This window comes from Oncorhynchus mykiss, chromosome 21 (genome assembly GCF_057628025.1).
Source record: "Oncorhynchus mykiss isolate SJ-2025 chromosome 21, ASM5762802v1, whole genome shotgun sequence".
Taxonomy (NCBI): Eukaryota; Metazoa; Chordata; class Actinopteri; order Salmoniformes; family Salmonidae; genus Oncorhynchus; species Oncorhynchus mykiss.
Genome location: NC_143042.1, coordinates 4,139,265 through 4,161,651, shown reverse-complemented (window position 1 = coordinate 4,161,651; position 22,387 = coordinate 4,139,265). Strand labels below are relative to the sequence as shown.

Below are 22,387 nucleotides of genomic sequence, written 5' to 3'. Positions count from 1 at the left end.
ATTTTAATTACTGGTATGTGTGTCAGAGAGACAGAGGGCTACAAAGTGGAACAAAATGTATTGTGCTGGGAACTGTAAAGACAAGGAGACAAGTTGGCATCCACCTAAGGCTGGTTCATTACCGTAACAGAACATTTTACTCATCTTTGACATTCTTCAAAAGTTTTTGACAAACATTTTAATTTACCAGCTCTTCTAATAGACCAGCTACTGATTGACTAATTGGATGATCATAGCACTTATTTTAGTTTTACAATAAAATAAAATAAGTCAAGGACATGATTGAGTTGCAACTCCCTTTGATCAGACAAAATAATAATTGACAGCTATATTTCAATGGCCATGAGCCAGACTGACAAGATAACTTATTTTAGAGATCTAATGGTGTTGAAAGACCTTCCTTGACAGAGACATTGTAGAATATAATAGATGTGAAGGTAAATTTACTTGAATTGTGTCTGCCATTTTTGCCAATTGTGCTGCTGCCCTTACTTCACGCTTGGTTGGAATTTTCTCCAAAGTCTGAGCTCTGGCCTGCCTCTGACCCCGAGTGGTTCTCCATGTGTTTCTTCAGTTTGGACGAGGTGGGAAAGTTTTTCATACACTGGTTACAGACAAATGTCTGCACCCCTGTATGAAAGCGTTTGTGTCGTGCCAAGTCTGACGAACTCCTAAACTTCAGCTGACAATCAGGGCAGGGGTAAGGGCGTTCCCCGGTGTGAATGCGGATGTGTAGTTGTACCTCTGCGGGGGTGAGAAATGTCTTCCCACAGTGGACGCAGGGGAATGGTCTTTCCCCTGTGTGTATGAGATGGTGCCTGGTCAAAGCGTATGGTTTGGTGAATCCTTTCCCACAGTAAGAGCAAGGGTAAGGGCGCACGCCGGTGTGGGAGATGATATGTTCCTGTTGGGATTTTTTGCTCTTAAACCTCTTGTCACACTGATTGCAAGCGTACGGTCTCTCATCAGTGTGGGAGCGGTGGTGCTTGGACAGCTCCCCCTGGGACAGAAAGCTCTTCCCACACTGAGAGCAGAGGAAGGGTCTCTCCCCGGTGTGCATTCTCTCATGTCTGCTCAGGATGGATATCAATGTGAACCTCTTGGGACAGTAGGAGCACTGGAAAGGCCTCTCGCCCGTGTGAACTATTTGGTGTTTCTTGAGCAGGAAGAGGAAGGAAAAGCATCTCCCACACTGGTTGCACTGGTGCGGTCGCTCGCCGCTGTGGGAGAACATGTGCCTCTTCACATCAGCTTTGCGCGTATAGCTCTTGTCGCAGTGCGGGCACTTGAACTGCCGCTTGACCAGGTGGGTCTGCCGGTGTTGGGAGCGAGCCAGCAGGGAGTGGAAGCTTTCTCCACACTGCTGGCAGATGTACTGGAGGCTGGTCCCGTGGCTCTTCCTGTGCTCCAGCAACTCAGAGGAGGAGGGGAAGCTCTTGCCACAGATGGAGCAGAGGTGGGGCAGGTCGCTCTCGCCCAGGTGGGAACTTCTGTGGTGGGCTGTCAGAGAGCGGAGGTTGGCAAAGGAGCTCCCGCACTGCTGGCAGGGGAAAGAGATGGATGTCCCACCATGTTTCTTCTCATGCTTGGTCAGGTCCCACGAATGCTGGAAGGTCCTGTCGCATTGAGAGCAGTGGAAAGGTCTCTCACCCGTGTGGGTGAGCTGGTGTCTCCTCACATCGGAGGAGCGAGTGAAGAGCCTACCGCACGTGGCGCATGTGTGGGACTTATGGTAGCCTTTTGCTTTCGTGGGAATCCCAGCATTACCGGTTTGATTCTCAGAGTTCTCGGTTATTAAAGTTTTTGAAGAAAGGAGAGGTTTGATTGATGTGAATATCTGGCCAGTGTTGTCAGGACATGGTGAAACCTCTGCTCTGTTTTTCCCAGACACATTGGGCTTGTTGTACTCCTCTGTGTGAATGCTTTGCATGTGGAGGTGAAGGCTCTTTTCCTCCACACTGTGGTAGGCACACTTCGGGCAGGTAAAGGGGGTCACCTCGTCAGATCCACCTGGGAGACAGAAGTCAGACAAGGCGTGTTTTATTTGCATGGCTTGGGAATTAAATAAAGGGCATGCTCATTGAAAAATATATTGAGACCACACAATGAAAGACATACAAACATCTTCCAAACATTCATATTTTTTCCACATTTTGGTCCCTCAGTTGTTGCTACTGTGAATATGTACAGTTGAAGTCAGAAGTTTACATACACCTTAGCCAAATACATTAAAACTCAGGTTTCACAATTCCTGACATTTAATCCTAGTAAAAATTCCCTGTCTTAGGTCAGTTAGGATCACCACTTTATTTTAAGAAATGTGAAATGTCAGAATAATAGTAGAGAATGACAGTCCCAGTGGGTCAGAAGTTTACATAAGGCATTGCCTTTAAAATTGTTTAAGTTGGATCAAACATTTTGGGTAGCCAGCCTTCCACAAGCTTCCCACAATAAGTTGGGTGAATTTTGGACCATTCCTCCTGACAGAGCTGGTGTAACTGAGTCAGGTTTGTAGGCCTCCTTGCTCGCACAAGCTTTTTCAGTTCTGCCCACACATTTTCCATAGGATTGAGGTCAGGGCTTTGTGATGGCCACTCCAATACCTTGACTTTGTTGTCCTTAAGCCATTTTGCCACAACTTTGGAAGTATGCTTGGAGTCATTGTCCATTTAGAAGACCCATTTGCAACCAAGCTTTAACTTCCTGACTGATGTCTTGAGATGTTGCTTCAATATAACCACACAATTGTCCTACTTCATGATGCCATCTATTTTGTCAAGTGTACCAGTTCCTCCTGCAGCAAAGCACCCCCACAACATGATGCTGCCACCACTGTGTTTCACAGTTGGGATGGTGTTCTTAAGCTTGCAGCCTCTCCCTTTTTCCTCCAAACATAACGATGGTCATTATGGCCAAACAGTTCTATTTTTGTGTCATCAGATCAGAGGACGTTTCTCCAAAAAGTACGATCTTTGTCCCCATGTGCAGTTTCAAACCATGGCGGTTTTGGAGCAGTGGCTTCTGCCTTGCTGAGCGGCCTTTCAGGTTGTTGTTATAGGACTTGTTTTACTGTGGATATAGATACTTTTGTACCCGTTTCCTCCAGCATCTTCACAAGATCCTTTGCTGTTGTTCTGGGATTGATTTCCACTTTTCACACCAAAGTACGTTCATCTCTAGGAGACAGAACGCGTCTCCTTCCTGAGCGGTATGACGGCTGCGTGGTCCCATAGTGTTTATACTTGCGTACTATTGTATGTACAGACGAACGTGGTACCTTCAGGCATTTGGAAATTGCTCCCAAGGATGAACCAGACTTGTGGAGGTCTACAATTTTTGGCTGGGCTGATTTCTTTGGATTTTCCCATGATGTCAAGCAAAGAGACACTGCGTTTGAAGATAGGCCTTGAAATACATCCACAGGTACACCTCCAGCTTCAAAAGCTGTGACATCATTTTCTGGAATTTTCCAAACTGTTTAAAGGCACAGTCAACTTAGTGTATGTAAACTTCTGACCCACTGGAATTGTGATACACTGAATTATAAGTGAAATAATCTGTCTGTAAACAATTGTTGGCAAAATTACTTGTGTCATGCACGAAGTAGATGTCCTAACCGGCTTGCCAAAACTATAGTTTGCTAACAGGAAATTTGTGGAGTGGTTGAAAAATGAGTTTTAATGACTAACAACCTAAGTGTGTGTAAATTTCTGACTTCACTGTATATAACCATTTCCCTGATGACTGTCAGAATAGTCACTTTCATGAATAGTTGGAGAGATCATTATTACCGGCTTCTCTTCCCCTGGGTGAGATGACATAAACCATGCTTGAGGCCTCACCGTTGTTCCTGTGATTAAAAACGAAAACAAAAATATCACTAATTTGATGACAAAATGGCAGATTCCTTTTTAAATGACAGTACTCCTATTCTCTAATCATCACTCATACTTGTTCTCAGTGTTCTTTTTCCTCCTCCAAGTTCTTGGCGTCTTCGACTGCAGCCGTGTAGACCGCCTCACATTTGACGTCGCAGGTTGTTGGGTTTGAAAGTTGACCACATGGGACGTGTCCTTCCCTTCCTGGTTCCCACATACAATCACAGTCTCCGATTGGCCGTCCTGATCTGCCACCACCTCATCTTGGACATCTTTTTTGACTGCTACAGTCTCTGTCCCAGTTCCAATGTCTTCACTGATATTAACGGCTTCATCTGCTTGCTCCACCGGAACACTCACTGTGTCCATCTCTTCCTCGGCTGCACTCATCTCCTCCCCCACGTAGCCATATTCTTCAACGACTGTCATCTCCAGATTCATATCCTCAGCTTTAAGTTCAACCACCTCCTCCCGCAGTGGAGAGGCGTTTGACGGTACGTATTCCTCGTTCATCGTCTCTACAATCTCTTCTTCCACCTCTGTTCCAACCTCCACTTCAGTGTAAACTGTTACTACTACCGCATCAGTGTCCTCTAAAGACATGGGGCCCAGCACGTCTGCCGAGTTATGTGACGACTCTGACCGGATGACAAAAGTGGTCGGCTCAGTGGTGACCACCATTTTAGGGGTGGACAGAGAGGAGAGGATGCTGTCGCCCATGGAGGAGGAGAGAGCAGCTGAACGAGAGAAGACAAGAACTGTGTCATAAAAAGACCTGTGAGTTTTAAACAGTACTGTGCTACAAAACGTTGCATCATGATTTGGTAATCATTACAGGAGACTTACAAGGTTCTTTTAAATGTCCAAAACTGTTATGGTGCTGGAGAATGAGGTTCAGATTCTCTGGGGTAGACTGCATACACTCCTCCAGGACTGAAGGGGCAGAGCTGAGCCATGTCGCGGTCTGAAAGGGAATGTCTTTTAGAAATGCATTTTATATTCAATCACCGTAGCCTAAAGAATTGTGTTTGTCTTCCCAAAATGTACTATTCCTAACCTGTGCTAGATTTATGCATCATCCAATATCAGAAAGGCTCAATTGCCAGAAGCTATAAATGCCACAATGCTCAATACCTGCTTGAGGTCTGGTACTGGAAACAGTTGTTCCAGTCTGGAGAGGAACTCCCATGTTAACGTCTGTACCGCTGTGTCATAATGTCGGCCATATTGTTCCGGGAACACCTCCTGTTGGGGGAACATTATTTAAATGGAGGCAAGGCGATGGATTGTAACTTCAAGTACTTTTTTTCTTGAAGGCCTGGACGAGTAACTTTTCCCGGGCGTGACACTCCCATTGTTTTCAGTAAAACCTTGGCGTAAGCAGCGCGGTCCTGCAAGAGGCTCACAGCGCCGAGTGTAAAATTACCTGAAAGAAACACTCCCTCTCAATTGGGTCCTTCAGCAGTGATTGGACAAGCACCACAAAATTTGATTCAGATGCTTCCACCTCTGCGTCTCTGTACTACAAGACAGTAAACAGATACAATCATCTCATCACATAGTGGCTGTGTGCACTCAAATCCACTTGGAAAACAACCAAGTTCTGTTCTAAAAGGACTATAGCCCACTTACTCCTGTGCATCCCGGAGTAGCAGTGGGCATGCTGTCCAGGTAAGGTTGGATGGTTTGAGGGTCGGCAGGGCCTCGGCACAGCTCCAGAACCAACTGAATCACACAGTAGAAACAAGTATTAACTGTGGTACAAACCTGTAGCTGGAGAAACCATGTCATTGTCATCTCTCAATCAACTCAGGTGGGGAGTACCCATTCATAGGATTGCAGACAGTTACATAATGTATAGAACAGACCCAATTCTCTACTCATCATCATAGGAAATTCTCTCTCTTCTGTTCAATATATTTCATTTGTGCTTTTCAGGGCTCTCCAGCCAACTGAATAACCCTATGCCCCCTGACTCGTCTCTCACCCGTGCTCTCAGACCTAGAATGAGCTGAGCTCTATGTCTGTGGCTCAGCAGCTCTGGAATGGCCTCTGTCACCAGAGTCACAAACTCCTCCAACTTCTCATAGTGCCTCACATCTCTTTGCTGAGCCACCTGCCACATGGCAGCAGACAGGAGCCGCAAGGGTGGAACCAGGAGGTGCAGAGAAGAAAGACTGAGAACTGGATCTGAAATGTAGGTGTACAAATTGACAAACATTCAATCAGAAGTCAAAACACTGTTCAAAATATATACAGTAGTAATATATCATTATGTCTGTCAGCTAATGATGCGGACAATAATTTCTCATCTCGTCGTTACAGGATGGGGCTCCATAGAATAGAAGCATCAGACATGAGCCTTTGTCAGGATTAATTTGCATTAAGCAATAACTTTACTATTCAAATAGTCTTTACTTTAAATTGATAGCTAGTTAGATAGGATTACAAGCACACTTGGCTTAACAATGCAGTCATAACCGATTTTAGCCGGGGATCAACTGATAGCAGACTTTGCCACTTTTTACATGAGGCTTTTGATATTAGTTCTGCAGATATTAGCTAGCATGGTAACGTTAGCTAGAAGTTATTTTATTACACACCATTGACGTCTTTAGATAGTCCACATGCATCCATGGCTATAAATATACGTATGTAAAAGCGCAGAATAATTTGAAAACAAAATGATTTGACTGCTCCCCAACGAGCGAAGTAACATTGATCTACTTCCCCAAAACTTCCGGTACCCAAGACTGGACTCAATTTTCGTTCCGCCTGTACCTTTTCCAAAATAGAAGTCCTAGAAAAGAATAAGCTCTCCAAGCTGCCGGCCTACATTACTACTAACATGGCTCTGTTAGATTTTAGTTGATTTCCTTTGGAAAAATATTGTAGCCTACCGCAAGACAAAAAAAGCAACGTTACTTTTATTACCTTTATTGCCTAATGAATACTCCGTTAAAGATAGAGGAGTTTTGCCTCTGGGGGTGCTGATGAGCCAAAATGTGTCCCTTGGAAAAGGAATTACTGTATCGTCTATTGACCCGAGATAGCAGATTGATTAATATTATGTATATCAGCCATAAAGACAACACTCGAGCCTACATTTGAGAATAAATATTTTCCCTCATTGTTGAACATAAGAGTAGAGGCCTGGCACTCGCCTCTCATCAACCAGCCTGTGTACCGGTAGCAACTGTCCTCTTCATTCTGCAAAGGAAGGTGTGCAATACTTCTCTCTTTTTTAATGTCAAAACAAGGTGAGTAATCTAAATAAAATAATATACCCTTTGATGTATGATTCCTGGCAGCAAAAAGCACATCTCAAATATACAATCAAGTTCCAAGCTGTGACAGAATTAACAATTCACAGTATGAGGCTCAACTCTTGTTGTTACAGACCTCTAATACAAATGGCCTGTCTTACTTTACATTCCAAAAAACATATTAATAGCAATGACACACCAATATCCTCAACAAACAGCCTCAACTGCTGCATGAGTTCGCTCGTGTGTACGCAGAAGATGCAATCTGTTGTAAGCCTTCCCACATTCAGTACACACGTATGGCTTCTCTCCCGTGTGGCTGAGCATGTGTCTCTTCAGTGGAGTGGTGCTGTTATAGCGATTTCCACACACGCTGCAGGAGTAGGGCTTCTCTCCTGTGTGTATGCGCTTATGTACTGTAAGATAGCAGGACTGGGTAAAACTCTTCCCACACTGCTCACATTTGAATGGTCGTTCTCCAGTGTGGTAACGCTGATGTTTCACCACTTCGGAGTAAGTTAAGAAACTTTTACCGCACTGAGAGCACATATGTGGCCTCTCCCCTGTATGCATGCGATTATGCCTGGTCAGATCAGTCGACTTGGAAAATCTCTTCCCACACTGTGAGCAGGGGAAAGGACGCTCCCCTGTATGAGTCTGTAAGTGTTTCTTTAAAAACCGATTGGCCTTGAAAGTCTTTCCACACTCGAGACAAGGGAAGGGTCTCTCCTCTGAGTGACATTGAAGGTGTTTTGACAATTCACCAGAGGACAGAAATCTTTTTCCACAGTCAGGGCAAAGAAATGGTCTCTCTCCTGTGTGAATTCTCTCATGTCTAGTCAAGATCTGTAGTTGTGTGAATCTCTTTGGACAATGAGAGCACTGGTAAGGCCGCTCACCTGTATGAGTTCTCTGGTGTTTGATCAAGTTCGATAGCCTTGAGAAATTTTTAGGACAATGGGAACACAGAAATGAACCCTCTTCCTTATGAGCATTCAAATAGTGTTGCCTAAGACAAACTAGCTGCGTGAAGTTAATTTTGCATATTGAACACTGGAATGGTCGCGCGCCATTGTGCATTTGCATGTGTTTTGTGAGGGCATCAGAGTTTTGGCATTTCTTCAAACACTGGTTGCACTGCAGCGGGTCACCACCGGAGTGAATCAACTGGTGTCGCTTCATTTGAGATATCTGACTGAAAGACATGTCACATTCTGGACATTTGTGTTCACCCTCTTCGCTGGGACACTGCTCACTCTCAAGGCCTGCTGGGAGGTTTAACTTGATCGCAAAGTCATCAGAGACTGGCGACTCTGCTAAATGAGCCACACTGCAGTGTGTCTTTAGATCTTCCTCCCGATCGAAGCCCTCTCCACACGCGCAGCACTGGAACGGCCTTGACCCTAGGCCCTTTCGCTGGTGTCTTTTCAAGTCGAAGGAGTACTGGAAAGTCTTCCCACATTGGATGCACCTGTAAGGCCGCTCCCCAGTGTGGGATCTCTGGTGTCTCCTCATATCTGTCGCTCGAGAGAAGGTCTTTCCACACACAGAGCATGTTTTGGAGTGTGATGTATGCCTGCCAGACTTCCCCAGTGTGTGGGGAATGTCTGAGAGACATGGGTTCAGAGGGGTGCTGCTGGAAGACCCTGGAGGGGTTTCTGTTTCATTTTCTCCAGCAGCAAGCATCCTTCTGTACTCCTCTGGGTGAAGCGCTTTAAGGTGTTGCCGGAGGTTCACCTCGTCGGCATGGTTAAAAGAGCACTGAGAGCAGGCGAAGACCAGAGAGGGAGCCTCCACCGTCCCACCTGCAGGGGAACAGAGAAAGGAGCATACTGTATATTTAGAAAGTTATCAAATTATAATCCAACTTATTCTAAACCAGGCATCTGGATCATATTCAACATTGCCAAATCTATTCAATTAAAATGATGAAACATTCAGAGAATTCTAACGATATCCAAGTGTACCTATAGTACCATAGAAACCTTGTGTTGATATAACATTGCAAACCTTTATTTCCATTCATTGTGGAGCTGTCAGAAGTGGCGCTGAGGTCTTCAGAGTCTTCCCTAAAGATAGCGATAAAGCACAATTGACACTGCCCTTGATTGATTTTATTTGACAGTTTAACAAAGCCATAGAAAGTACAAACATTTTTCAAACGTGACAGGGATAACACAATGAAGTCAATGACACATTTCCATTGCAATCCTTTTAAAGTAAATGGTGAAATTGCTTTAAAACCCTAAGTCCCCTCCCACCCCTCATTCTTACCTTGGGTCTGGAGACCGGAATAAAGGGACACCCCAGGTCCCATTAGCCTCCTCCAATGCCTTGAGCTGCCCTCCATTGGGACCTCTTGATCCCACTGTCTTCATCTGGAGTCTTGTGTTTCTTCTCAGTGGTTGAGAGGGGGAGGACATTTGGAGAGGCAGGACACTGACGTCCAGTCTCTGGAACCCTAATGTGGGTTTTTGGTGCAGACAGGATGGGACCAGTTCTGGCTGGTTCATTACTTCTTGTGGCGTACATTGGGAACTTCCTTGATCCGTGACAGTTTGGGGGACATAACCAGCTTCATTTCTCTCCTGCTCGTCCTTCTCAAGCCCCTCCTCTGTGAAATCATTTTCTTCATGTGGGTTCTCATTGTGGTTGGACGGTCTGTCAATTGTATTCTCTGCACATATAGGCCCAACTAACTCTGGATGTTCAACATGCTCCACCTCCTCATAAATCATTTCCACCTCTCTATTCATTGACTCCAGATCCACACACACATCCCCCACCTCTGCGCAGAAAACGGCTTCCTCTATGTTCATGGCACTGGTTTTCTCTGAAACAAGCTCAGCGTCTCCGTTAGGATGCCCCACTTCCTCACAAATAACCTCCACTTCTCCCTCTTGACGTTCTTCCTCGCTTGCATTGGCTACCATCTCCCGCTCTTCCCCATTCAAGTCAGCCTGACTGTCTCTTTGGTTCTGTGACTCAGTCTTCTCTATACTAAACTCCCTTTCCTCTCTGGTGTATGTACAGGTCCCCAGCTCCACTTCTGCATACTCAGTCACTACTACAGACTCTGTTTCCATCTCTTCACCATATAAGGCTGGGTCCATACAACCATCCATCAACTCTGATTGGATCTCTGTTTCTGTCTTTCTAGTGGCCGCCACCACTACCGGTGTGAGAGACAGAGAGGAGAAGATGCAGTCGCCAGCAGAGGAGGAAGAAGTTGCTGATTGAGAGGTAAAAGGAGACAATTACAGTGAGATGTTATTTATTTTAATAAACTGCTGGGATATGAATAAAGGGGGAATGTTACAATCCTAAAAGCATTTCCTTGAATCATTCAAATGTAACAATTTGCATACCTCCTTTACTAATTCTGGATGTTTTTTTTTTTTAAAGTGGTTTACCATTGGTGTCCAAATATCCTAGTTCTCTATGATGTTGCAGTAGAGTCTTCAACTGCAGAGGCTGAGATAGAGAGTTGACACACTCTTCCAAGACAGAGGGGCCAGCATTGAGCCAAGACACTGTCTACGAGATGGGGAGCACACATTCATATAATATGCAATCAATCAAAATCGGTCCAGTTGTTCTTCAATAAAATATTCTAAATGCCCATTATCTTAAATAAAATGCTCCAAGATGTCTCATCATGTCTAATACATAAACTGAGTAACCAATGCAATGTTTTGTGAAGAGTGCTGCAGTGCTCCACATGAGATGTGTCAGCATGTTAATTCATCGTGGGCATTATGACATGAAAGAAAGATGCAGACATTCTTTATGCAAACATTCAAACAAGACAACTTTATTCACAAGCTCATGCTTGATAACGGAGGTCTGAGGAGTGGTCTAATGACGAGGTTCTGCCTGAGTACCTGTTTGAGGTCTGGTACTGGAAGGAGCTGCTCCAGCCTGGAGAGAAACTCCCACATTAATCCTTGCAGGGCAGAGTCATACTTGGGTCCATAGTCTACAGGAAACACTTCCTAATGGGAGAGATGAAAAAGACAGGGGGGGGTCAATTATTTGGCTGGCTACTTTTCACATAGAATTTTTCTTTCAAATATTAAATGTAGCCTAAGAACATGAAGCGGTAGGTTTATTATCACAAAAAAACATAGAAAATGTAGCCTAGATACTACTGGTTTCATCTGTTTTGTTATACCAATGTTGACAGACCATACAAATGTTCAAACTTTGGTGTTTAAAAAACCATATACTGACCTGGAAGAAATGTTCCCTCTCAACTGGGTCTTGGATAAGAGTTTGTACCAGTGCAAGGAAATTTGATTTAGAGGCTTCCGCTTCTGCACAACAAAACTGGGGAAATAACCTCTTGAATAAATGTACTGTAATTCTGACAAGATCGAGTGAGAGAACATCATTACAGAGGATTGAGGAATATCTTAAGACTCACGTCTGGATCCCCCGGATGTGATCTTGCAGCGTGGATCCTGTCCAGATGGCTCTGAAGTCCTGCTGTCTGCTCCGTGCGGCACAACTCCAAAACCAACTGGAGGAAAAAAAACAGATTAATCCTACAAGAACACTGTTGGGTGAACAACTTGGCCTAACCTTTCTCTTCAAATTTTCCATTACCTGTTGTTTCATGAATAAAATAGAATTCCTTGCAACTCATTACTAAATTAACCATGTTCTTTTCAAGTCACAGGACAAATCTGGATATATAGATTTTGTGGTTTTCATTCCTGGTCCTTTTGGACAGTGAAAAATGTGTGCGTGTGGGCGCTACGACAGAGTCAAAGTTACTGCAAATAATCATCACCTCGGTCTCTCACCTTTGCTCGTAAGCCCAACATGAGCTGGGTTCTCTGTCTGAAACTGAGCAGCTCTGGAACGGTCTCTGTAACAAATGTCACAAACTCTTCCAGCTTCCCGTAGCCCATTATATCCCCTCGTTGGGCCACTTGCCACATTGCTGCAGAAAACAGCCGCAGCGGTGGGATGAACAGGCGCAGGGCAGGTAGAGGAAAAGATAACCCTATGAATGAACATATCGCAGGCAGTAAGCAGCTGCACTGACTGGGCTAAACAAGAGCACACATTGCTAGGCTATGACTAGAAAGAGGAAAACATTGATACTACTTGCTATAGCTAACTACGCATTGCATTTTAAATAGATTGCAATAGAATGCGGATCGCATAAAAGCGATCACAAATGGAAATATGCATTGAATCCATACAGTTACACCATAAGTAGCTAGCTACAGGGCTACAATTGGAAAGTTGGCTTGCTAGCTGGAATCAGTTCCCTGCGACAACTATAAACTTACCCGTATTCACCACCGGCTCCGTTAAATTCCTATAATCCATTATTATCAGTCACAGGGACGTCCTAAACTAAACTCAAGCAATCATTGATTCATTTGGCTGAAATATCTGTTTACCTGGAAGTTATTTTATTTTTTTCTCATTTTGCAGGAAGTCGCTTAAAAAAACATTAGTTCCGGTCTATATTCGCCTTCAGAATAAAAGTTACGATCATGGGAAACGGTATATCACAGATTGAACAATGAGACAGGTACTGGATGTATAAATATGAAGCATCCGCTTGGCCTTTCCACTCGGAAGCCCACTGACGGGCAATGGGAGAAGATGGAACGAGATGGATTTTGGCCTACATTCTGAACATTTTCTCATTAATGAAACATTTGATCTCAATACAGTTTTCTGTTCCCAAAACTAAAATATGTTATGAATAGAGTGGTCTAAATTTTGTCAACGTTTTTTTTAAGCGCGTTATTTAGGAGTGAAAAGTCGAATTGAGTAATTCCACACGTGCATTTCAGAGTGGGCGTTCCCTAACGGATATATGCAGATATTTGCTAGAACGGGCCAATAGGATCTCGCTCTCTCGTGCTTGGCTCTGCCCACCTCCTTGCATGTTCTTCCTACGAAAACTAATCTGTTCCCATTGGAAACTACAGGCTGTGGTCTATCTTGTTTTAGTTATACAAATCTCTGGCTATATCGTCTCTAGTAATCAGTGAATCATCTCACAGATGCTGATATAATGCAATAAACTCCTCTGATGTTGCCCTTTTTTTTTTTTTTAATTCAAATGACAAAAACAGCACGTTTCATACAATATTAAAATAAAGGTTAATAAAAGAAATGTAACCATACAAATAAAGAGTGCATTCTTAATGAAAAGTTCAGCTATCACAGAAAAAACAATACTTGAAGTATTGGACTGGATATACCCACTATGATAAGTAGCTTAAAGGAAAATTACACCCAAAAACGATCTTTAAAAAAAAATGTAATTAGTCCATTGATGATGTTTCGCTTGTCAGGAATCAAGATTTTAAGATATGTAACTTTTAAAGTGCATTCGGAAAGTATTCAGAGCCCTTGACTTTTTCCACATTTTATGTTACAACCTACACAATACCGAAGGTTACATATGTAACCACGGTTATGTGAGCTATTTGGATCACTCCAATATATTGGTATCACTCCACGGCGGAGGGATACATCCGAGGTGAGGATTAACAGATTTACTCCTGTGTACACCTGTGTCACGGCTGGGGTCCGCTCTTATATATATATATATATATATATATATATATATAAATAATCGAACCCATGGCTGTGACATGCGTTCTCTACATCATTTTTGAGGCGACTCTAGCACCGTAGAGGATTGGAGTGATCCAAATAGCTCACATAACCGTGGTTACATGCATAACTTTCGTTATATTTGACTATATTGGATCCCTCCAATATATTGGTATACCTGACCAGCCTGCGGCAAAATCCCAGTGCGGGACCGAGACGCAGGGGCCGTCAATGTGGAAGGGGAGGCCAGGACCGCTGAACCAACCGCAGAGGGAGGTGCCACATTTACCTGATAGTACTTAGCAAAACGTGCATGAGGACAAAGCAGACAAAGAGCTGGTCTGTTGTTCTAACTGACCGTGTCCCCTCCACATAGGCAGCCAGTGCCCTCACAGGGCACAACATGCCGGAGGGAGGCCCAGAATCCCCCGCCACTGCCGGGGGGTCGTAAGCAGACAGGATAAAAGTTATGTTCACATGCCTGTCTGATAGAACCTTCGGGAGGAATAAAGGGTTGGGGCGGAGAGATGTACTCCTCCCCCCTGGGTCCATCCAGTAGCACTCAGAACTTACTGAAAGAGCATGGAGCTCACCCACCCTCTTCATGGTAGTAATCGCTACCAAGAAGCCACCTTCATAGAGAGGTGTTTCAGGTAGGCAGACTCCAGCGGTTTGAAAGGCAGAATTGGATGAGTGCCAAGACCACATCCAGATCGCAGCTCGCCATTGAGCGGGTCCGTGCTGGACGCAGGCGATCTAAAGGACTCTCAAACCATGAGAAACAAGATTTTCTGGTCTGATGAAACCAAGATTGAACTCTTTGGCCTGAATCCCAAGCGTCACGCCTGGAAAAAACCTAGCACCATCCCTACAGTGAAGCATGGTGGCAGCATCATGCTGTTGGGATGTTTTTCAGCAGCAGGGACTGGGAGACTAGTCAGGATCAAGGAAAATATGTTTAGAGCAAAGTACAGAGAGATCCTTGATGAAAACCTGCTCAGGACCACAGACTGGGAAAGGTTCGCCTTCCAACAGGACAACGACCCTAAGCACACAGCCAAGACAATGCAGGAGTGGGTTCGGGATAAGTTTCTGAAAGTCCTTGAGTGGTCCAGCCAGAACCCAGACTTGAACCAGATACATCATTTTTGGAGTATCCTGAAAATAGCTGTGGAGCGACTCTCCACATCCAACCTGACAGAGCTTGAGAGGATCTGCAGAGAAGAACGGGAGAAACTCCCCAAATACAGGTGTGTCAAGCTTGTAGCGTCATACCCAAGAAGACTCGAGGCTGTAATCACTGCTAAAGGTGCTTCAACAAAGTACTGAGTACAGGGTCTGAATAATTATGTAAATATGATATCATTTTTTTTTTTTATATATATATATATTTGCAAACATTTCTAAAAAACTGTTTTTTGCTTTGTCATTATGGGGTATTGTGTTTAGATTAGAGGGGGAAAAACATTTTTTTTAAATAAAGCTGTAATGTAACAAAATGTCAAGGGGTCTAAATACTTTTCAAATGCACTGTACGTCAACAATGGACTAATGAAACAAATACCAAAATATATGTTTTTGGGTGGATTTGTCCATCAAGTAAATTCAGTTGCCCATTGGTCATTTAGATTCTCTTTACAAATGACTTACAATCAATACTTGCAGCCGACTCTACACAACATTTTAGATGATCTATTCAAAATATCCACTTAACTAATCTGACGGACCTAGTTATTAAATCTATCCAAAAGAAAAATAAAAAAAAACATTCAACAACTGATATGCAAATGTACAACAGTAACTCAATTTTCATTGAGGGAGTGAGTGAGTTGGTGAGCCTTGAGGCATCGAATTTGGGTGAAAGATTCCCCACATTCCCCACATACATGCTTCTCTGTATGGGTTTTCTGGTGCCTTTTCATATGATGAGAAAATCTGAAACGTTTGTCACAAACGCTGCATGAAAATGGCTTCTCTCCTGTGTGAAGTCGTTGGTGTGATTTCAGGTAACCTGACTGGATGAAGGACTTTCCACAGTCTTGACATTTGTATGGTCTCTCACCAGTATGGTATCTTTCATGCAACCTCCTTTCATTTGCTGTGATGAAGGTTTTTTCGCAATAGGAGCATGGAAATGGTCTTTCTCCTGTGTGAGTGAGTTCGTGTCTTTTTAATGACACTGCTTTGTAAAACTGCTTTCCACAGACTGTACAGGTAAATCTCACCCCCTCGTGAACTTGCTCAATGTGTGTATTCAGCTGAATCTTTGTCCGATAAGTCATGTCACACTGCGAACAAGAAAAGGGTTTCTCCTCTGAGTGAGTCCCCATATGCACCGACAGTTCAGAAGCGGCCCTGTAGCTCTTTCCACACTGCCAGCACAGGAACGGCTTTTCTCCTGTGTGCTTCCTACTGTGTATTGTTAGAGAATTGGCTGTTCTGAATTTTTCTGGACAAACAGAACACTGGTACAGGTACTCTCCCGAGTGAACCCTCTCATGGATGACAAGGTACGATAACTGAGTGAAGGTTTTCTCACATTGAGAGCAGGGGTATGGTCCTGTGAATTTATGTTGATGCAGATAGTGTTCTCTCAGACGCCCCAACAGGGTAAAGGTCTTCTCACACATGGTACACTGGATTTCCTTGTGCATCAGCTTGTGTCTGTCAAAGGCAATGGAGTTTGGGTATATCCTTCCACAATCAGAGCAATAGAATGGATTGTGAATTCGTTTGTGTGTTCTTAGGGAGGATGAGCCTTTGAATTCCTTGTCGCATTCATCACATTTGAATACCACCTTTCTTTCTTCCTCCTTGCATTCTGCCCTTGTGTCATCAGTGGCTAGCAGTTCACCAGCCTCCTCTGGAGTAGCATCCTCTTGTTGCTGGTCCACCAACTTAGATGCTTCTTCTTGGTTCACCTTCAGACAGATATCCCTCTGGTGTTTCTTTAAACCATGCATGTACTTGAAGCGCTGCTCACAATTGCCACATTGATAAGGACGCTCATCTGAATGGGATCTCATATGAATAGCCATTCCTGAAGCGCGGTTAAAAATCTTCCCACACACAGTGCATGGTTTGGGTTCTTTGAGAGTCGGCACTGAAGTAGCAGCTGTGATGAGGGTCCCAGTGTCGTTTTCCTTGGTAGTGAGAGGACTGCTGCAACCTTCGGTTTTAACTTCCGCTTGTTGCTGGTCCACACTCTGACCCAAGTCTTCTAGGATGCCCTCGTGGCCAAGGATTTCCTGATGTTTCTTCAAGGTATCTTTGTACTTAAAACTTCTCTCACAAATAGCACAATGAAAGGGACGCTCCTTTGAGTGAGATTTCAAGTGCCTTTCCATGTCTGAGGTACGAGTCAAAATCCTACCACAGACACAACAGGTTTTTGAGTCGGACAGCCCTTTGTGAGATGGTTGCGGGTTTTCATCAGTGCCAAGAGACCCAGTGCTACCCATTGATTGGGATTCATCTATCTCTGGCTGTGGTTTCCCCTTCTGTTGTGACAAGTTTTGACCAACCTGACCTAAATCTTCCTGGTTCACTTTCTTACACAAATCTCTCTGGTGCCTCTTCAAATCATATGAATACTTGAATCTCTTATCACAATTTACACACCAAAATGGATGCTCTTTTGAGTGGGATCTCATGTGCCTTGCCATGTCTGAAGTACGAGTGAAAAACCTCCTACACAAAGAGCATGTTTTGGTGTCCAGAGGTCTTTTCTGTGTCAGCCCTGATGGAGAGAGCGTCTTAAGGGGTGATGTGTTCGGAGATTTGCTAGTTGAGGGTTGTGGGATCTCTTCTTTATTTTCCCAATCAACCAAAGTTGAGAGGTTCTTTTCACAAACTCCTTGCTGGTGTCTCTTCAGATCATAAAGATCCTTGAAGCCTATTGCACATTTGAGGCACTTAAACCTATGATCATGATCTTGAGTGTGGCTTCTCTGGTGCCTTCTAAAGGACGTGGCTTGAGCAAAAGTCCTCCCACAGTCGGGGCATGTCTTCCTGAACGGGCCTCTTTTGCATGACTTCCTCAGGGAGGTGTGCACCTTGGAGGAGGATGGCTGTTGGATTGCCCGCTCGGAAGAATCCGTTTTACATGGTTTTTGTACTTTTGACCGTATTTTCTTGATCTGCAGCCTCTTGCTTTGTTTTGAGGTTTGAACATGAATTCCGGTGACAGCTTGATTGTCCGATTCCACACTTACAGGCTTCCTATTCATAGCCAGCTCCTTCCCAGTAAATGCGTCTCTTTGATCTTCATCTGGTGCAAGTAGTCCTCCATTTTTCTCTATTGTACCCTCCACCAACCCTTTTCCTTCCACTGTAGCCAAACATTCTGATTGTGAATCTACTTCTGTGGCAGTCACCACACGTACATGTGGAGGGAGAGACAGAGAGGAGAGGATGTAGTCACCAAAGGACGATGGAGTTTCTTTTTGTGCAAGGGGGAGACAAAAGACAGGTTAAACTGAATTAATGTATTTTCTGCAACAGTGTTTGACCAACGTCATACATGTCAACTACATTTCCACAATCTTATATAATTGTTATTTATTTATTTAATTTCAGTTACATATTCCATTTGGTGCCCAACCCATGACTTACAAGACACTATTCATCAAGCACTTGTGCAAAAAAACACAAAAACAAAATGACATTTTACACAATTCATATTTGCATCATGTACAACTAGCTTATACTTCAAATATTTGCAATTTTGGCACAGCCAATCCAAGCAACAAAATGGATGCTCTTTTGAGTGGGATCTCATGTGCCTTGCCATGTCTGAAGTACGAGTGAAAAACCTCCTACACAAAGAGCATGTTTTGGTGTCCAGAGGTCTTTTCTGTGTTAGCCCTGATGGAGAGAGCGTCTTAACCTCTCGGTTACTGGCCCAACGCTCTAGGCTACCTGCTATGGATCCTCTGAGTCTGTACGATACTCACCGATGGAATCCAAATGTCCACGTTTTCTGTGGTACTGGAGCAGGGTCCTCAATTGTATGGGGTCAGGTACAAACTCTGCACATTTCTCCAGGGCAGAGGGGACAGCATTTAACAAGGAGGCAGTCTTGAGAGAGAGGAGCATGGTTTCAAAGCGTTAACAACTGCATACTCATGTCCAACACACAGTTTATTAAACATGAAAATATTATTGATTATTACTTGGTATTCTTTACTTCTATTTCCCCAAGCTGATTAGATAAAGGTGTTATTCATTCTTATTACCTGTTCAAGGTCTGGTATGGGAAGTAACTTCTCAAGTCTGGAAAGGAATTCTAACATCAGCATCTGTATTGCAGTGTCATACTTGGTCCCAAATTCCACAGGGAACACGTTCTAGGAGAGAATAAATTTATGTAATAATTAGCCTAGTATTTGCCTTTTGTAACCTAGACCAGCAAACTTTTTGGCTCAAGGGCCACATCGGGGTTTCAAAATTCCGAGGGCCACACAGCTTTTGTTAGTCAAGATAAGGGCAGTTATCTGAAATTATATTGGTCCATTATTATTTCTACATACTTTCTATTTGGTTTCATGTGTTAAAATGTAGCCTGGAGTTATTTTATTATCCAAAATAATCATGGGACTGGATAGGGAAGTCAAGCAGAAAGAGGTGGTCACTTCCCTACCATATAAGAGCAGAACAAACCTGGTAGAAGTTCTCCCTTTCACTGGGGTCTTTCAGCAGAGATTCAACCAGCTCCACAAACTTTGATAATTCCACCTCAGCATCACCTGACTGCAACAAAACATGCACAACAGTTAAATAATCACATTTAACAACTCAATGACACAACATTTAGAGTGACATAGGCCTCTGCTCCCTCCCAGAAAGATACTCACCTCTGCTTCCCCAGTGGATATGAGGCTTCGGATCCTGGCCAGGTGTTGCTGAATGTCTTGGTCTGCTGTCTGCTCAGTGCGACACAACTCCAGAACCATCTAAAATTACAGATGACCAGTCAGGAGTAGAGCAAAGGTCAACCACACACTTTGAAGGCATAGCTCTGTTCTCATTTGAAGATAATGATAGATAGCCTAGCTAAAGGCCAATGGCAGTATTTGAGAAACCAGTGTCAGGGTCTTTATCTCAATCAATGTTTAACAGCTGGCTGTTTTAGGCTAGAGTCAACAATATTGTTGTCAGAGAGTAACCTCGCATGATCTTGTTGCATGTTTCTTTTCCCCCATTCTGAACCCAATCTCTTACCCTTGCTCGAAGCCCCAGAATGAGTTGGGCCCTCTGACTGCAACTCAAAAGCTCTGGCACAATCTCTGTCACCGTGGTGACAAACTCCTCCAGCATCCCATAATCTTGAACGTCTCCTCGCTGAACCACTTGCCACATGGCTGCAGAGACAAGCCGCAGTGGTGGAATGAAGAGACGCAGAGAGGGAAGAAGAAGAGGGGGACCTAAAAATAAGGATATGAGCCGCAATAATGATTGAAATAATACTGAACTGATATTGAAAGTTAGAGATGGTTAAAAAAACATTTAAAATATTTCCTCAAGGTTCCTGATTTAACTTGTAAGACAAAATCAAACCAATGGAATTGCCCCAAACGTGGAAACTGCATTCATATGAACTAATCAAGCGCACCAGATTAGTTCCAAATATTGAGGTCCCTATCTAGCAACTCATTTGGTTAAAGGGAAAAAAACATAACATGCTTGCCAAGGTAATTGTACATCTAAATAGGCTATCCCTTAAAAAACATAACAGTAGATGATTCAGAAGTACTAGTCCTCCCGCTTCTAGCATACTTAAAAGATCGAAACATACGGAAATTTAGCGAGGATACGCCATGTTGAACATCAAGCACACCAAGTCTAGTGAAAACAAATCCGCAATACCATTTTCGCTGGGATTTTGACATTGCATCTCGTCCTCATACAAAAGTATTCACGCACGAAGCTTGAAAATTAGCTAAGTGTTTGTTATAAAGATGGTTTCCAAAGTTAAAAGGCTTACAACAGTTTTAAAACCTAACCGTCGGTAGCATTGAGTGTGACACTGAACGTAGTCCGTTCAATTTCCGGTTGCGTTTGCACCCCCCAGAATAAAAGTCCTCGTGAATTGAGTTAAAATTCGGAATAGATTTTTTAAAGAAAGTCATCTTTGTCAGGAAGTTCGGTTATTGACTTGGTGTGCCAACTAAAAATAATTCTTACAATAGTTAGCAATCCCCTTGTATAATCATAAAACATATTTAGAAACTCACCTGCAAGTGTGTAAATCCCAGAGTCTGGCATGGCTCAATAATGTGTCCCTAAATGTGAGGGTCAACAATGTGCAACAATAAAACACAGCCTAAAAAGATGACTTTGAAACCATGTACAGTACACCATAAACTATGTGGATCACATGATGTGCATTGAAATCAAGATTGCCCTCTTTCTCCATCTCCTCATGTGTAACTTACTAGATGGATTTACCCCTGTCATGCTCCTTCCACAAACAGCAAACTGGAAAAAAGCCCACACCATAATCAATGACCATTCCCATATTTTCTACACTTCATTGGAACTGATGCCCCCTGGGATGTGCTTGCTGCCCTTAAAAGCAGTGTTATGTGGGCTTGTATGAGTGGTAAGGCTGAAGCAACCGTCTGCAGACGAAAATTCGAGGAGTGAAGTCAGGGGAGGTGAATCTGCTACAGTTTAAAGTCTGACATTGATGTGGTTTTCTATCAGCAAGGCTCCATGCAACATGGCAGTGTTGTCATTGTTTATAAAAGTAATTATTTGTGATGTCGAAATAAACATGTCTCCAACCCCCATATCACACACTGAAAATATGTGTGTACATTGTGCTATCAAGTTGTAGGCCCTCATTGTAAATACACATTTTTTCTTAACTGACTTGCCTAGTTAAATAAAGGATTACATTTTTTTTTTGAGGAGAGAGCCTCAAATATCACATTAATTTGTACATATCCACTGTATATGTTTGCCTTTGATGATGTTAAATGGCATTATGCTTATCTTTGTAATTCCGATAACTATTTTATTAACATTATTATTCTCTTGGCCAAATATTCCTCAAACCTGTTAAACTTAAAAAGTTGGAAAATATATTAGAACTCATTAACATGTCGCTTAATGCCTTGTCACATCTAAAGATGTCTTGGTGTTGAATTTTTGAACATTTTATTGTATACACAGGAATGTCCCAGTATTGATGTGTAATATTGCCATTATTGTTGCAATAAAAAATGTAAAATAATTATAATTATATCCACGCGGCTAAAATGCTACCTGATGGTCTTTGGTTCCGTTCGCATTCGTCAAACAAAAACACTCTAATGATCGGTTGACAATTCCCTTACAAAAATGATCCGTGCTAGTACTATGGTACTTTCATTCATATCATGGTACTACTATGGTACTTTCACTTACACCATGATATTGTCTGAATTATGGAAATGTACCATGGTTTTAGCCTTGAAGTATGATGTTACTACCATGGTACTGCTATTGTACCTAAACATTACCATGGTATTGCCTCATTTATACCATGGTATAGATGTGGCTCATGGAAATACCCTGGTGTTAAACCGCATTATACATTCTACCATGGTAATGCACAATTATGATGAATGGTACCAAAAAATGATATATGGTACTATCTTTATTAAG

General features: G+C 43.1%; 2 protein-coding genes and 1 long non-coding RNA gene across 8 annotated transcripts; 1 reads left to right on the top strand and 2 right to left on the bottom strand.

Annotated features, from left to right (window-relative positions):
- Positions 1 to 93: 93 nt before the first annotated feature.
- Positions 94 to 6,667, bottom strand: LOC110490642 (uncharacterized). Its single transcript, XM_036956968.2, has 9 exons — positions 6,482 to 6,667; positions 5,866 to 6,068; positions 5,511 to 5,603; positions 5,305 to 5,400; positions 5,013 to 5,123; positions 4,725 to 4,842; positions 3,952 to 4,615; positions 3,792 to 3,850; positions 94 to 2,010 (listed from the first exon to the last, which is right to left on the bottom strand). Exons 1-9 carry the CDS (start codon positions 6,513 to 6,515, stop codon positions 494 to 496), a joined length of 2,895 nt encoding a protein of 964 aa, XP_036812863.2. The 5' UTR covers positions 6,516 to 6,667; the 3' UTR covers positions 94 to 493.
- Positions 6,668 to 6,799: 132 nt separating this feature from the next.
- LOC149972950 (uncharacterized) lies at positions 6,800 to 20,790 on the bottom strand. 6 transcript variants are annotated; one of them, XM_090213510.1, is made up of 15 exons: positions 20,603 to 20,789; positions 19,958 to 20,160; positions 19,591 to 19,689; positions 19,397 to 19,486; positions 18,973 to 19,083; positions 18,691 to 18,814; positions 18,550 to 18,552; positions 11,953 to 12,155; positions 11,571 to 11,666; positions 11,378 to 11,473; positions 11,029 to 11,139; positions 10,558 to 10,681; positions 9,419 to 10,376; positions 9,155 to 9,213; positions 6,800 to 8,949 (listed from the first exon to the last, which is right to left on the bottom strand). In XM_090213510.1, exons 1-15 carry the CDS (start codon positions 20,628 to 20,630, stop codon positions 7,352 to 7,354), a joined length of 3,903 nt encoding a protein of 1,300 aa, XP_090069636.1. In that variant the 5' UTR covers positions 20,631 to 20,789; the 3' UTR covers positions 6,800 to 7,351. The 6 variants fall into 6 exon arrangements, with proteins under 6 accessions (XP_090069636.1, XP_090069635.1, XP_090069633.1 ...); XM_090213509.1 differs by lacking the exons at positions 18,550 to 18,552; positions 18,691 to 18,814; positions 18,973 to 19,083; ... (2 more) ...; positions 19,958 to 20,160; positions 20,603 to 20,789 and adding an exon at positions 12,448 to 12,616 and having other exon boundaries at positions 11,953 to 12,092; XM_090213507.1 differs by lacking the exons at positions 18,550 to 18,552; positions 18,691 to 18,814; positions 18,973 to 19,083; ... (2 more) ...; positions 19,958 to 20,160; positions 20,603 to 20,789 and adding an exon at positions 12,448 to 12,612.
- LOC149972951 (uncharacterized) lies at positions 10,303 to 10,796 on the top strand. The gene is made up of 2 exons (XR_016490110.1): positions 10,303 to 10,387; positions 10,550 to 10,796. It is a non-coding gene; the product is annotated as an uncharacterized LOC149972951 (long non-coding RNA).
- Positions 20,791 to 22,387: the final 1,597 nt, after the last annotated feature.

Coding starts and splice junctions, on each gene's coding strand:
- LOC149972950 (XM_090213510.1), bottom strand. CDS start 20,630: ATGCAATGTCAAAATCCCAGCGAAAATG. Junction 19,487..19,590: donor TATCCACTGGGGAAGCAGAG/GTGAGTATCTTT, acceptor GTTTTGTTGCAG/TCAGGTGATGCTGAGGTGGA. Junction 9,214..9,418: donor TTCCGGTCTCCAGACCCAAG/GTAAGAATGAGG, acceptor CGCTATCTTTAG/GGAAGACTCTGAAGACCTCA.
- LOC110490642 (XM_036956968.2), bottom strand. CDS start 6,515: ATGGATGCATGTGGACTATCTAAAGACGTCAATG. Junction 5,604..5,865: donor TTCTAGGTCTGAGAGCACGG/GTGAGAGACGAG, acceptor TGTGTGATTCAG/TTGGTTCTGGAGCTGTGCCG. Junction 4,616..4,724: donor TGGACATTTAAAAGAACCTT/GTAAGTCTCCTG, acceptor TCTCTCGTTCAG/CTGCTCTCTCCTCCTCCATG.